At 29.7% G+C, this 15,101-nt stretch overlaps 3 protein-coding genes across 3 annotated transcripts; 1 reads left to right on the top strand and 2 right to left on the bottom strand.

The window, feature by feature from the left end:
• Positions 1-1,144: 1,144 nt before the first annotated feature.
• LOC107022679 (ethylene-responsive transcription factor ERF003-like) lies at positions 1,145-1,930 on the top strand. The gene is made up of 2 exons (XM_015223276.2): positions 1,145-1,309; positions 1,405-1,930. The coding sequence occupies exons 1-2, from the start codon at positions 1,227-1,229 to the stop codon at positions 1,865-1,867; spliced, it is 546 nt and encodes a 181-aa protein (XP_015078762.1). The 5' UTR covers positions 1,145-1,226; the 3' UTR covers positions 1,868-1,930.
• Positions 1,931-8,810: 6,880 nt separating this feature from the next.
• Positions 8,811-9,599, bottom strand: LOC107022442 (glycine-rich cell wall structural protein-like). The gene has a single exon (XM_015223049.1). The coding sequence runs from the start codon at positions 9,597-9,599 to the stop codon at positions 8,811-8,813; it is 789 nt and encodes a 262-aa protein (XP_015078535.1).
• A 918-nt stretch (positions 9,600-10,517) lies between these two features.
• On the bottom strand, positions 10,518-12,453 carry LOC107022941 (putative UPF0481 protein At3g02645). The gene is made up of 2 exons (XM_015223503.1): positions 12,233-12,453; positions 10,518-11,946 (listed from the first exon to the last, which is right to left on the bottom strand). The coding sequence occupies exons 1-2, from the start codon at positions 12,451-12,453 to the stop codon at positions 10,518-10,520; spliced, it is 1,650 nt and encodes a 549-aa protein (XP_015078989.1).
• Between the last annotated feature and the right edge of the window lie 2,648 nt (positions 12,454-15,101).

Genomic DNA, 15,101 nt, shown 5'->3' with positions numbered 1-15,101 from the left:
AGAAAGGTACCTCCACCTATTTCTTTTATATTATAGTCATTATCATTCATGAGTGTACGTTGCTATCTATCTATTTATATGTTGATTACTATTCACATAATTTAGCAATAACGTTCAAAAGCTGACCTACAAAAACCAAACAATAATTCACGTAATAAAAATTAAAGATTTTACTTTGTATAAAAGGATGTAAATTTATACCGCCAATCATGCACACACATGCATATGTAATTGACTAATTCTTATAACACGTTAGGTTTGTAATTACTAGTATCTAGTCCATTTGCTATTCAAATTCTTTTATTATTATTACTATTATTATACTTTTTAATAATATTTTGATATATACTATATTCTTCACCAAAAAAATACAAATGATTACTAAACTATATATGGATATTTATATTATGTACCTATCTCCTTTATCCCCCCACCCCCCAAAAAAACTCTATTTTTTTTATTTTTGCTATTTTGGTTTGTGCGCGTTTTATTTCTATTTTAATATATATAAATTGATAGACAATTTTACTACATCCAAATATCCAATTAAGATGACATATAAACAACACTTCCTATAATAATCAAAATTTTATATTTTAAACAACACAATGAGTTGCTATAACCCGTTACATATGAAAATACTTTAAGTCATTGTAGTTTATAGTAATTTTTTTTTTTAGTTATATATCGAATATCCAAGAGAAATGATTTTCTATCTTTTTACAATTATTTTTAATTTTATATTCTTTTTACATGTGGTTTTTTTTTTTTGCACATAAAAGATTTTGTAAAGATCATTTCTTTCCTTTGAAATTATAACGAAACAAGAAACTTCATTTTCTCAAACAATCGGCTAGAGTAATTACAATTAATTGCAACTTGATAAAATGATAACTTACCTTCTAATACTACATTTATTAACCCACATCAACTAGTGTGAAATTTTGTTTATATTATCCATATGTATAGTGTATAACTAACTATAAACTATATATTATAAATTATGATAATCTTTGTTTTTTCATTATTTAATTTTATGGAAGGAAGGAAAGAAAGGTATAGAAAGCCTTGTGGGCCCAATCCCATGTCTATTGCCAGCTGAAGGCCGCAAAGATCGCTTACAAAAACCCCCCTTAAAGCCTTTTCTCCTTCAATTATCTAAAATTAAAAAAAAAACTACTCTTCTTCCTCTCTCACGCTTTGATATTTAAAATTCTGAATCCGTCATGGCTCGTCCACAACAACGATTTCGTGGTGTCCGTCAGCGACATTGGGGTTCCTGGGTTTCCGAAATTCGACATCCTTTACTGTAATTAGCTCCTCTTCTTTCTCTGAAGTATTTGACGTCAATTTAATTTTCCATAATTGAAATCTGATTATTATTTTTTTTGGTAAATTCAATAGGAAGACGAGAATATGGCTAGGTACATTTGAGACAGCAGAAGATGCAGCACGAGCATATGATGAAGCTGCAAGGCTCATGTGTGGACCAAGAGCACGGACGAATTTCGCATTTAACGATACTGATTCTCATTCATCATCCTCGACCAAGTATCTATCTGCTGCATTGATAGCTAAACTACAACGATGCCAGATGAAATCTCTTAATATGGTGAATAATCGACCTGGAACGATGAAATTAGAAGATCAAAATGACCAGTTATCATCATGTGGAAACAGGGGAGATCACGGCATTACTAGAAGGAGTGTGCAAATGAGTGTTGAAATGCCGGTAAAATATGAAAGCCAAACAGAGAATAATAATACGCAAGAATTCAAGTCACTTGAAGATCATCAAATTGAACAGATGATTGAAGAGTTGTTGGATTATGGATCAATTGAACTCTCCTCTGTTTTGCAAGAATAAGACGTCAATGTGAATGTAACACTTTTACATTCTAATGAAATCCTTCTCTGTTTCTTCTCTCTGTACCAACTTTTTAAAAAAAAATGTATAGTTTGTAGCTCGCGTAAAAAAAAGAACAGTCTAGTGCATAAAATTCTCGTTCATAAAGGGCCCATTAGACTTTTTCATGATCATAATCCATCCTAGTTAAATTTAATATGAACAGGTTCCATAATTGGGTCACAAAAATTTAATTTGATAACAATAAGTAACTTTTATAAATATATAAATTTTGTAACTACGGAAAAAAAAAAAAAGAAGGCACACATTTTACTCTAAATCAATTATAACAAGTTAAATTACACTAATATTGTTCAAATTATCTAAAGCTTTAGTACTGAGAGTAGACAACTTTCATTACAAGAGTCACAACTTAAACGACACAAATTCTATAAAAAGCTGTTACTTTTTGACTATAAGTAGCAATTGTTTTAATGCAAAATTTGGTTGTTTCTTTTTGGATTATCTGGAATTTTGATGATTTAGTGAATTCAGTAGCAAAGATTAATACATTGCAGCTTTTGTTAAATTGATACTCTGTATGTGCACTTTTATTTGTTAGGATAGGTCCATCGCGATTAACCAGTCTAAGACCACGTCACGGAGGGGTCTCGGCTTCCATAAAAAAAAGTTAGTAACTTCTACGCTAGTCTTCACAATTACTCCACTTCCCTTCCTTGCTTCGAGGAGGGAAGTCACTTAGTCGAACTAGAAAACTATAAAGAAAGGGAGGCTAAGGTTACGAAGTAAGGTCAGCTGGTTAAGGAAAGCTCAGGTTATGAAATCGCTTAGCCGTTAATTATTTTCAAAAGTCAATTTAATTAATTTTTAAAGTTAAATTAAATTATATTAGTTTGATATTTTAAATAAAAAAATTTATATATTTGAAAACTATATGAAAAGTATTATAAATTGCAAATCTTTTACATATCGAAAACACACATCTTAAAATATTAGTCAAAATTTTTATAGTTTAACTCTAAAAATGAAAATCATGACAATCAATAGTGAACGGAGGGAATAGTAATGAACTTTAACTTATAATTTAAGAGGAAGCATCGTAAAAAGCAATTAGCAACGCTTTGAGCCGATATAATAATAATTATGTACTTTATCTTATGATGTGAGACAAAAATCAAGAATTAGCATGTAATAGAGTCGATCCCAAGTCTTGAATAGTGATATAGGGCACTATACAATAATATTTACCACATGAAATTAAAAAATTACTACTACAATACTTTATTAAGAATTTCAGTTTTATATATCGTAAGTATAATTTCTCTTTCATCAATCAAATGACATCTACGGATAAAGTTTTTTGAGAATATCAAATTTGATATCGTGAAACTAAGATATGTATGTTACCTGTTACAACATATGCAAATAACTTGATAGTTTAAAGACCATTTATAAGTGTATACGTGAATATTATTTGAAAATATCAAATTTGAACGCATGAAATTAAAATATTTATGTTGCCTATTACAATATGTGCAAATGACTTGATAGGTTAAACATCATTTATAAGTGTGTATGTGAATATTATTTGATCTTTTTTTACCAAAATAGCTAATTGGGACCAAAAAAGTGTGAAACGCAGAGAGAATAGTACATACGAGATCTAACTACATCGAACACTCATTTATTTGGTTGACCTATATATGACATATTTGTCCAAGTTTTTGGGAGGAAAATTGAAGTGTTCGACTTAGTTTTTAGGAAAAAAATAAATGTTCTGAGAAGTAGCATAAGTTGTTTTTTCAAAAGATAAAAAGAGTCATTTTTTTTTCTTCCAAAGTACTTATTTAAGAGAAAGACTTTTAAAAAACTACACTGATTAGAAACAATTGTCAAACATTAGTGTCACGTACTTTTGAAATTGATATACTATCTTGTCGGCTCAATGCTAGTTGAATTTTTCTTTTAAATTAGTGTCACATAGGCCGAAAAAGAGTAGAAAATTACTTATAAAGTAAGTTCAGGGATAATAGAACCTTAGTATAGTATAAGTGTCTCTCTAGATTTCGAACAGAGATTGAAAAGATATTTATGTATTTTCTCTATAATCTTTAAAAATAATAAATATAATATACTTTGAGAAATGTATCAAAAAACAAACTATCCTAATAATAGGAGTAAATAAAAAATAAAGTCTCATTAATTTTTAAATTTAATAAATAAAAATGTATATCTATTTTTAAACGCGGCCAAACAATACTAGAAAGGTCAAAAAGTAAAGTATTTATTAATGGACAAAGTTAAATACGCTCTACTTCTTTCTTAACATTAAAATCCCAACATAGTCTTTCGCTTTTCTATTTTCTGATCTGATCCATATATTCCCTCTAGTTTTTTAATTAAAAAAAAAGTGTGAAACGTTATATTTTTACAATTTAAGAAAGGAACAATTTCATTAATATGATTTAAATAATTTTTTTATACGATCGATTTTTCAAAATTAAGTTAAATCAATAGGATTTGTTTCTTTTACATGTTAACATAGTATGATCGAATTCAAATTTTATTTTTTTAATATTAAATGTTCATAATAAAATTATCCACGCATCAAAATTTACGATGAAATATCTAGACTTAAACAATATGTGGAGCAGATGTGGGCCAGTGATAAGTGTTGACTGATGAACAGTTAGAATTGGGCAAGTATTGTCTGCTCCTAAGTCCCATATCTCATCACATGTGCAAAACCCATGTTCTCTAAAGCTCCCCGCACATGGTATTTACGTATTTTATTTTGAGTTTAAGTTATATATATATATTATTGGTATAAAATAAAAAAGTTAGTAATACTAAATTTTATATATGAAATTATATTTTTTTTGTTAAATATGATATTTGTAATTTCAAAATACGATATTATACTCTATAATTATAACAAGTAAAGATTACTTAATGACATTAGTAAAAAAATTATACTGACAACGTATATTACTTAAATTATTTCAAACTTCAGCAGGTATCATATACCGTTGAAACGGGGTTGTTTGATTGTTTCCCAAAGCACGTTCTTTTGTTGTTTTCTCATTCATTGAATTTAAATGACATGACAAAACGAGGAAATGTCATAGCTATGGGATGAAAACAAAGACAATAACACGTTGTCACTAAAAAGTGTCATTAAGTAGATTTATAAAGTATATCTAAGTGTTATTTTTTTTTGAAAAAAATTATTTTTTCGCGAAAAATAACTTCTGCTGTTTTCGAAAGACATATTTTCTCTCGAAACTTTGGCCAAACACCTAACCTTTTTGAATAAGTATTTTTGGCTTCATAAAAGTTTGGCCAAATGGGATATTAATTAGTTCGCAAAAATCTTTATATATTCATTTGTCTACTTTTCCTAGTTAACATATATAAAATATACAAAGTTATATGCACACTCTATACATATTAGTTATATACCTATTGGCTATTTCTAATTTAAGCACTTAGATGGACAATAATTTAAGTTCATTTTTTCCAATTCTTCTTTTTTCACTCCAAAGTCCAACCAACACGTCAAAAGGATTACATTGCTAATTAGCTGTGAGCAGGGCGGTGTCACCCTTATATTAGTGGTTCATTCGAAATATTACTATTTATATATGATTAAGATTATCTTATATATATATAATAGATGTCAAACCTCGTTTGATTAGTTCGTATGCTTAGTTCTTCATAGTTCAGATATTAAACTCTTTTATTAAAAATCATATCCGCACCACTGCTAAATGAGTAATGAATTAGAAATTTGATTTTCCTAATTTTAAATGAAATGGTTCATATTGGGTCGCTGTTTCTGTCGCAGCAAACACGGTAATTGGACCTCCTTTCTGGGCTGAATTTTATAGTTGGACTGACTCTTAAACGGTTTTGGACCAAACTAACCCGTTTCCAAATTTTCATAGCTATTAGGGAGGAATTTTCGTATATAACCACTCAAAAAAAAATTAGTTAAGCTCTATAGTAATTGTTTACTAATTATGATTTGTGACTACATGTTAGACGAAAGAGAGAAGCAAATGAGAGAGGGTGGAAAGAGGAGACAGGTAAATTGTATTTGTAATTGCTTAGATGATTGTATATATGTTACTACTATGTATATGTATCAATGATTGTATTTGTATCTACAGTCAATGTGTATCATATACAATTGAAACGAGTTCAAACATTTGTATTTGTATATCTAGTCTCTCTCGCTTTATACAAACACAAATTATACATTTGTATTTGTATAAAGCGCACGCAAGAGAGAGGGTGAAAGTTACAAGAGTATTGGACAGTGAGAGAGTTGTATTTTTATAATTATAAGTGTATAAGGTGGAGAGAGTATGTATTTGTATATCCAGTCTCTCTCGTTTTATTCAAACACAAATTATACATTTGTATTTGTATAATTTGTGTGTGTGTGAGAGAGGGGGAGAGATTGGACAGGGAGAGGAGAAAAACGGGGGGAGAAATGACCGAAAAAAAGGAGAGAGGCGACCGAGATTCAAGAGAGACGGGCGAGGGACGAGAGCGAGAGGCGAGAGGCGAGAGAGGAGAACATAATTATAGCTAGACATAAGTTCCCATTGTATTTAATGCAAACTATAGCTATGTTAGCAAATTAGCTAGTGTATATTTGTTTAGCCACGTAATTTATTAATAGAAGAATATGTCAAGAAGAGAGAGATCCAAAAGAGTCATCATTTCTCTCTTTCTTTTTATTTGTTGTTTTTCATTCGATATCAGATAAAAAAATTCAAATCTCAAACTTTTAATTAAGAATGAAAAATATTTCATTTCACGAGACCACGACAATCCTAGCCATCATTTATCCTCATGCATAGTAATTATACGCGTCTTCTTCGTTTACACTCAAATTGTGGCACATAGAGCAACGCAATTTTGCACATTTAATTTTCAACCAACTCTTTTACAGCAAACTTAATGTTCCCATGCCTCCTCATTCCTCCCCAATCTTCAACTTTTCTCACTTCAACATTCACTCATTCACTATGATGATTCTTAAACCATCTGTCTCCCTTTGACTGTTAACCATTTAATCATTAATAATTCTATAAATACTCTCTCCGCTGTATTAGTTGGTCATTTCTCGTTTTACACGATACTTCAAATATTATAAATAAAAAAACGATTTTATTAATTAACCCCTTAAAAATTCCTTGAAAGTTTTACAAACAAATGTGAATACTTTAAAAAAGAATTAATCATAATGGACTAATGGTAATATAGGGAAAAAATAATTAATGTTTTCTTGATTTAGTAAGGTATTCAACGAATATGAGATCACTATATTTAGTATAAGGGAGTATAATAATCAACTAATATGGGATGTAGGGAGTATAAATTTAAACGTCTACTATGAACATCAATTGTATCTCATACTTTTTTTTTACTTAATTCATGTTGACTTGATACAATTATAAATTTACACGTCTACTATGAACATCAATTGTATCTCATACTTTTTTTTTACTTAATTCATGTTGACTTGATATAATCCTTAAAGAATGCTAGCGTGTGTGTTTTTTACTAAACTAAATTAATGATATTTTGAAACCCTAAGTTTCACTACACGTTATATGTATGTAAGTACTTAGTAATTTAATAGCAAGAGTATTATGGGAGAAATACTGGACTATTCTTAATATAGGCCTGCCATATTTGAAATTCTCATATTACAATACTCAAATCTGGCATTAATTTTCGTTTTTTAAGATTCTAACAAAAGATACTTTTATCAATTTCTGACATGTGAAGACTTGCAATTTATAATATCATATTATAATTATAATTTTAATATATTAAATGATGTATATCCTCACTTTATTTTTTAACTGGTGGTAAGATAAACGTGGGTTAATTTTACGCAAACACCATGTGTGCAAGGATATTTACCATCACTAAACAATGTCAACAACAACAATATGTTAGAGTCGTTAAATTTTACAAGTGAGGTATGGAAAAAGTAAATATATACAAATTTTATAACTTTTGTGAAAATAAAAAGATTGATTTCAAAAAATCCTCGGCTTTAGTGATAAAAATCCCAATACAAAGAAGAAAGAGACGGAGAAGAGAAAATAGAAACACCATAAACAACAAACGACTATAATAATTATCAATGATACTACAAATAAAAAGTATAAGGACTACAATAATACAACTAGTGTAGTGGCAAACACCAACTAACCTTCTATCCTTATAATGTGTCCTCCACACCCTTCTATCTAAGGTTATGTCTTTTGTAACCTGAAGTTGCGTCATGTTTAATTCTATCTTATTACCTCTATCTAATACTTCTTTGACCTATCTCTACCTCTCATCATACCCTCTATAACTAATCTCTCGTACCTCCTTACTGGTGCATCCATGCATCTCTTCGTCACTAAACAATGTCCTAATGTAAAATTGAAACAGACTCCATCCAAATCCAATCCTCATTTCTTGATACTTGTGTTGCGACTTGCATGCATTTACTATTGCACTCTGCATATATGGTTGTCTGGTAGAATACACTTATTACCTGTAATGCATTTAATATTAAGCAGCATTTTTCAATTTATGTACCAATTCCAATTTCTAACTACTTACCACACAAAGGTAATATATATTGAGTTGAACAACATGGATGACGCAGCAAAACAATTTGAGAAGAATTAAAAGGAAATAAAGTTAAACAAGTAGATATCGAGATCGAGATGAAGCTCAACATTAATATTAGCCTGATTTCGCTAGTGCTACTACTCCTCATTACCTCATTTAACCTCTTTTTGGAAGCCAAAACTGATTATCCAAATGACGAACATGTTCAAAATGCATTGAAAAATGAAGAATTTTTGAAGTTCATTAGCAGCCAAAGGAGAAACAATCATGGAAGAAGAAGATCAATTCCACGTCATCCACCAAAAAGACATTGTCCTCCGATTATAACCCGTCCACCACCCTTAGTTCTGTCTCCGCCTCCACCACGAAGATGTCCTCCAATAATAATCCGTCCACCACCACTAGTAACCTCTCCACCTCCACCACGACGTCCTCCATTTATTATCCGTCCACCAGCACTAGTACCTTCTCCACCTCCTCCACGACGTCCTCCATTTATAATCCGTCCACCACCACTAGTCCCGTCCCCACCTCCACCTAGACGTCCTCCATTTATAATCCGTCCACCACCACTAGTTCCATCGCCACCTCCTCCACGACGTCCTCCAATTATAATCCGTCCACCACCACTAGTCCCGTCCCCACCTCCACCTAGACGTCCTCCATTTGTAATCCGTCCACCACCACTAGTTCCATCGCCACCTCCTCCACGACGTCCTCCAATTATAATCCGTCCACCACCACTAGTACCTTCTCCACCTCCACCACGACGTCCCCCAATTATAATCCGTCCACCACCACTAGTTCCATCACCACCTCCACCACGTCGTCCTCCATTTATAATCCATCCACCACCACTAGTACCTTCTCCGCCTCCACCTAGACGTCCTCCGTTTATTATCCGTCCACCACCACTAGTTCCATTGCCACCTCTACCAATATGGCCTCCGGTTATAATATTCCCACCACCACTAGTTCCTTCTCCACCACCTCCACTTGTCCCCATATTTAATGCACCTCTTGTTCCAATCTTTTCACCACCATTAGTTCCTTGATCTAGTGCAAAATACAAATTTACCATAAGCGTACGTTTGGATTTTGATTACTACTAGAGTACTATTTTCTGTTCACTTTACTGATTGTAGCTATGTACGTGATACCAGCGATTATGTACTGTGCTACTCTTTTTCTATAACATCTTCTGGTTTATTAGTTCGATTAATCGTGGTACACTATAGCAAAAGAGATATTTAGTGTCAATGAATTATTTTTTAGTATTGTTGCAAAAACATTTAGCAACAGTTGAGTTAATGTTTTTGCATTCACAGTTACCAAAGTTTCTAGTGGTATTTATATAGCTAGATTATAAATACTCATATTTATTATTATAACTGAATATAATATAGCGGATTGTCAATGGACGCATTTCTTTTGAATCAAATCATTTGTAACAGCTATTTAGTCCGCAGCACCAAGATCATGCAGACAATGTTACAGGAATGGTAAAGCTAAAGAACTAAAGATTACTTTTTCTTACTCTTTTTTTCTTCCTAGTTTATTTGCACTTCGACTAATTTTATGGGATAATTGTTAGTGTGTTATGTTTCCTTCTATCAACAAACAAAAGCAACAAATTATTCTGTACACCAAAAACTTGGAGAAATAGCATCTTGAAAAAGATCATAAGAGCGTCAAATTCGTAAAAACATAAATAATTATTAAAGCACCATGCATCTTTTCTCTAAACAATTGCACAAATCCACCTTTCACTTTAGCATTTCTTCGACCAACAGCAATGCATCTGATCACAAAGAGAACTATTTACTCTTATCTTATGTGCTTTTGATAATCTTAAGGAAATAAATATTACATTTTAATAATAAAACAAATAAAAAGAAAAGAATCATTCGTCAGTATTAAACAACTTCTTATAATTTATCCAGTGTAACTTCACAAGTGGGGTCTCAAGAAGATAAGATGTACATAGATCGTATTATCTCTACCCAGAATCTTGAGTATGAAATATACGAGCACACTTATAGACGGAACAAAACGCTTGTAAAGTCATCAACAATAACAGCATAATAGCAGCCAGGAATGTGAGAAACTGCCATGATCCAAACACATAATGCTTCATCATTTTTCCAATCTTAATACTCCATCTCCCATTATAAAATCCATTCACATCTTCAATCACTTTATCAATAAACGGAACTTTCGTTAATCTCAACGATCTACTCATCCCATTCCACAACTTCGCAACTTCTTTATCACTCTTCAAACGGTTCAAAATTATCCCCTTTTCTCTAAGTAACACCGCGTCTTCTTCAGTATCAATAATCCCATTCATCAATTCAGTGTAACGCGTAAAAACCAATGGCCCTGATGCGTTACATGCCTCATACGCAACTAAATTCCTCAAAATTACCTCTGTATTTACATCTAGACTGACTCTAGGCAAATGAAATTTGATATTTGTATCGTCGAAATTTATGCTCATGATACCTTCACTGGTGGCTACGAAATGTACTCCGGATTTAGAAAGCTCTGTTACTGATGGAATGGCTAATTCTTCAAAAAGTGGAGGCTTATTCATGTTGCTTTCGGAATTTACCTCTGCTTTTTCTTGTGAAAAGAATAAATATGTAATTGGTTGAATTAAAAGTTTAATCACAGGAAGATTAGTAAAAAGTTTCCAAGGTACTTTTAATAAGAATTTAATCGGTTTGGAAAATACAATTTTCTTAAGAAAACGTACTGGTCCTCTGTTTATTTTCACAATGATCTTCCAAATTTCATTGACAAGTTGTCCGATGTGACTTAATTTTCCACCTAAAGTAATATTTTCTTCTTCAATCGGGCTACTTTGTTCGTGATCATCTTCTGTTATCTCAGAAGTTGTTACGTCTAATTTGGGCACGATGAATTGGTACAAAAAGTCTAGCAAGTGAGAGCATTCTGTGATGTTTACTTTTGGGGATTCGTCTATGGTTTGGAATGGAGAAAGCTCTTTACAGAATCCGGTTAGCATTGACATCAACATTGTGTCTGCTAACTCTAAAGATGAATATTGGACTTCCAATATTTTTCTTAGTAAGAACAATGGGATCTGATTTTCGAGCATAATTAAATCTCTAAGAATAGCGTTATGCGCGGATTTTCTCCCTGCAACATCAACCAAATGTGACATTCTTGAGGATATTCTGGTTAGAATCTTACCTTCTTTGATGGCATAGATTTGAAGGAATTCCAGTAAGAAAGAGGCGTCCACCGCCATCATCCAGGCCAAAGTTTCACCATTGAAATTCAAGTATTTATGGTACGAACTACGAATTCTATGCTCAAATTTTATTAATTGTTCAACAAGATGTTGAAATTTGAGGCTATAGAGGTGTTTCTGAGTTCTCTTTGCAGCAGCTAGCTTGTACCTGAAGTGGCAAAATTAACCAATTGTTTAGTATAATTGTTCAACCCGTCCAAATTTTAAACGACTTTGAAATATGACTCGTTTATTAACTTGGCCTAAATATGACTTGTCAAAATCAGTAGTGGATCCAGAATTTTTTAATCAGGAGGTTCAAAAAATAAAAATATCGAAAATCATGACATGTTATTTGTACCATCATAACACAAACAATTTAGGATCAAATCGACTCAAAACTCAAGTTTAATTCAACACGTTCATTTGGTACCTCTAAATTTGAATATATTTACCTCTCCATATCGTGTAGATCCGAGCGCCAATAGTGATAAGGGCCTATTGCCACCAATTGTGGCACGTAACAATCTTGGTTGCTTAGCAACAGGGCTTTTGGTACATTGAAAATGCTAACTGGAATTTCAGTGTCTTCTTCAAGTTCTTCATCGAGTGTTCGACGGATTTGAATAATCCATCGATGCTCATCGAAGTTTGAAGTACCGCAGCTTGATGTCATTTTTGGTGGAAAAAAAAAACAGTTTCAAATCCTTAAGATTAAAATAAATTATACATCAGTTTTGGTTTATTGAATGGTGGAGTTACGATAAATGTTAACTCTTAAGATTTTATAGGTGTAAAAATAGACATAAATGTGATTAACTAAACATAATCTTAAAGGCGTAATATTAAGTACCTCTTTATATGTAAAAAGAAAACATATATTATAAGTACTAGGTAATAAATTATCCCTTTGTTACAAAAGAAGGCCTAAGATCGAATAAAGTGGTTCTTAGAAAAAAAAAATTACTTTCGCTAATATTAAATTAATTTAATATTTTATAATTACAATTTAAATATTTAACTATACTAACGTATATGTTGTGATTTTTCTCATATCAAGTTGAGGAATAAATTATTTTAAATAATAATTAAAGTTTATATAATTTGAATCTCTAAAAATAAAATATGATAACTAATTTGAAACGATATATTGCGCATATATATTTGAAAGGCGTAGGTTTCTTTTCAGGCAGCCATTATTTAATTGTTTGCTCTTCAAAGAAGTAAAAGAGGAATTAAAGCACCAATTGTTTATTTTGTGATTTCTTTTTTTTTTCTCGATAAAGAATATAAAAGGAGAATCACCTAAGCTGTAATAGGACCACAAAAATAAAATAAATGAAAAAATAAGAATCTAATAAAGTCAAGTATTTTACAAGCATTTGCAATTAAAAATTAAAATTAAAACCTCCTAGATACACCAACTGGAAAATTTATTATTTTATACAAACAACTCCTCAAACTGTAGAGGAAAATGAATACAATTTTTTTTTTTTTATGGATTTAAATTACATGTTTAGTAAAGTTGACCTAAAAAAAACCATATATATCTAATTAAGAGATTATCATCCATACTAAATTAATAATTTTTGACATTCTACGTATAGCTCATTCGTTTATCAGGCTTTGTTGCAAATCAATCTGCAAAAAAAGAATAATAATTGTCAGTCCTTTTTATAACCAAAATAATAAGGTAAAAGAAAAATAAAATCTACTTTCTTAATTATTTCTTAGTTATCTTAGTTGTAAGTTATTTTTCTTTCAATAACTGAAGATTATAATAAAACTAGTGAAGTTGTTCGCGCTTTGCGCGATGACAAAAAATTTAATTAAATATTTTTATTTTTATTTTAATATTTGAATATTAGAAATATTTTAAGGATCGTTTATAATTTTCAAACTCAAATAGACTGAATTTCAAATTTTAGTTATTATTAAATTGTAAATTAAATAATGTAACAATAACGATGTTGTATGAATTTTTTGTTATTGATTATAAACTGTAATTTAAAATTACAAAATATATGTAATATTAAATATATTATAAGAAGTTTTTGACTCTTAAAAAGAAATAAAGAGAGATAATTTCACAAAAACATTTACGTATAAATATGAAAATAAATTTTATTTTGATCATATGAAAATAAATTTTATTTTGATTAAATTTTTGAATTATAGTTGAAGATTGATATAAAAGAATGATCCAATACCTCACTTTGGTCAAAATTATTACTTGTCTTTATCGTCAAATTTTTAATTTTTTTTCTTTATTTTGATTTATAATATTCACAAAAAGAATATAAAATATCTTATTTATCTTTCTCCTTAATATTATTACAATCTATTAAATGTTTTTCATCTCTCCTAATCATACTATTATAATTTATTATTTTTTCTACATTTTAGTTTTTTAAATAATAATCTTATTTATCTCTCCTCTTTATCATCATAATTAATTATTCTTTTTCCTTAATAATTTTCTTTCTTTTGATTCATAAAATTTGAAGAAAAATAGATTTAAATATTATTATTATCAAAAAGTTCTTTTTTAATTTTTTTTCTCTTGATCCGTAAAATATGTAAATAAATAAATAAAATTTCTCTTTGATGAAGACTCATAATTATTATTTTCTCTTTTTCTTGACTTTTAAATATTTTTTTAATTTATATTTTATGGTTAACAACTCAAAAGAAGTTATAATAGTATCTAATTTAGTTTTTTTTTTAAATTATAGTTATAGTACTCTACTTATATTATGATTACAATAAATATATTTACCTTATTTATCTCTCATCTTATCATTACTACAATTTATTATTTTTTCATCATTTCTCATCATTGCTATAATTTAATATTTTTTCTTAAATTAGATTTTTTACCCTCTACATTTTTATAATTTTTAAAAATCAAAAATCTTATTTATCTCTCCTCCTTATTGTCATAATTTATAATTATTGTTGAAGAAAATTTTCTTCTTTAAAGTTTTTTTACTGATCTATAAAATCAGTAAAAAAATAAATTCAAATATCTTATTTGTCCCTCTCCTCACATTACTACAATTTATCACTTTTTCTTAAACCCTTTCTTTTACCTTCTATTTTTAAAAAAAGATTATAGAAATAATAATATTATTTATTTTTCTTCCTTACTATCATGCTTAATTTTGTCACTATTCTCTTTTACTCTTCTTAAACGTTGTAGAATTTAAATTATATTTTTTATTCTAATGTAGAAATCTCATATTTTGTTTGTCAAAGTCCTAATTTACATTTTTTTTTATAATTTACTAAATTCATTTGTTTTATAAATTGAGAAACTATGAT

This window comes from Solanum pennellii, chromosome 6 (genome assembly GCF_001406875.1).
Source record: "Solanum pennellii chromosome 6, SPENNV200".
NCBI lineage: Eukaryota > Viridiplantae > Streptophyta > Magnoliopsida > Solanales > Solanaceae > Solanum > Solanum pennellii.
The sequence above is the reverse complement of the archived record's forward strand: the minus strand, read 5'-3'. Positions and strand labels throughout refer to the sequence as shown.

Excerpts from the sequence above, each read along its gene's own strand:
- LOC107022941 (XM_015223503.1), bottom strand. The coding sequence starts at position 12,453 with ATGACATCAAGCTGCGGTACTTCAAACTTCGATGAGCATCGATGGATT. Across the intron at positions 11,947-12,232 it reads GATCTACACGATATGGAGAG|GTACAAGCTAGCTGCTGCAA; the intron begins GTAAATATATTC and ends TTGCCACTTCAG.
- LOC107022679 (XM_015223276.2), top strand. The coding sequence starts at position 1,227 with ATGGCTCGTCCACAACAACGATTTCGTGGTGTCCGTCAGCGACATTGG. Across the intron at positions 1,310-1,404 it reads GAAATTCGACATCCTTTACT|GAAGACGAGAATATGGCTAG; the intron begins GTAATTAGCTCC and ends TAAATTCAATAG.
- LOC107022442 (XM_015223049.1), bottom strand. The coding sequence starts at position 9,599 with ATGGTAAATTTGTATTTTGCACTAGATCAAGGAACTAATGGTGGTGAA.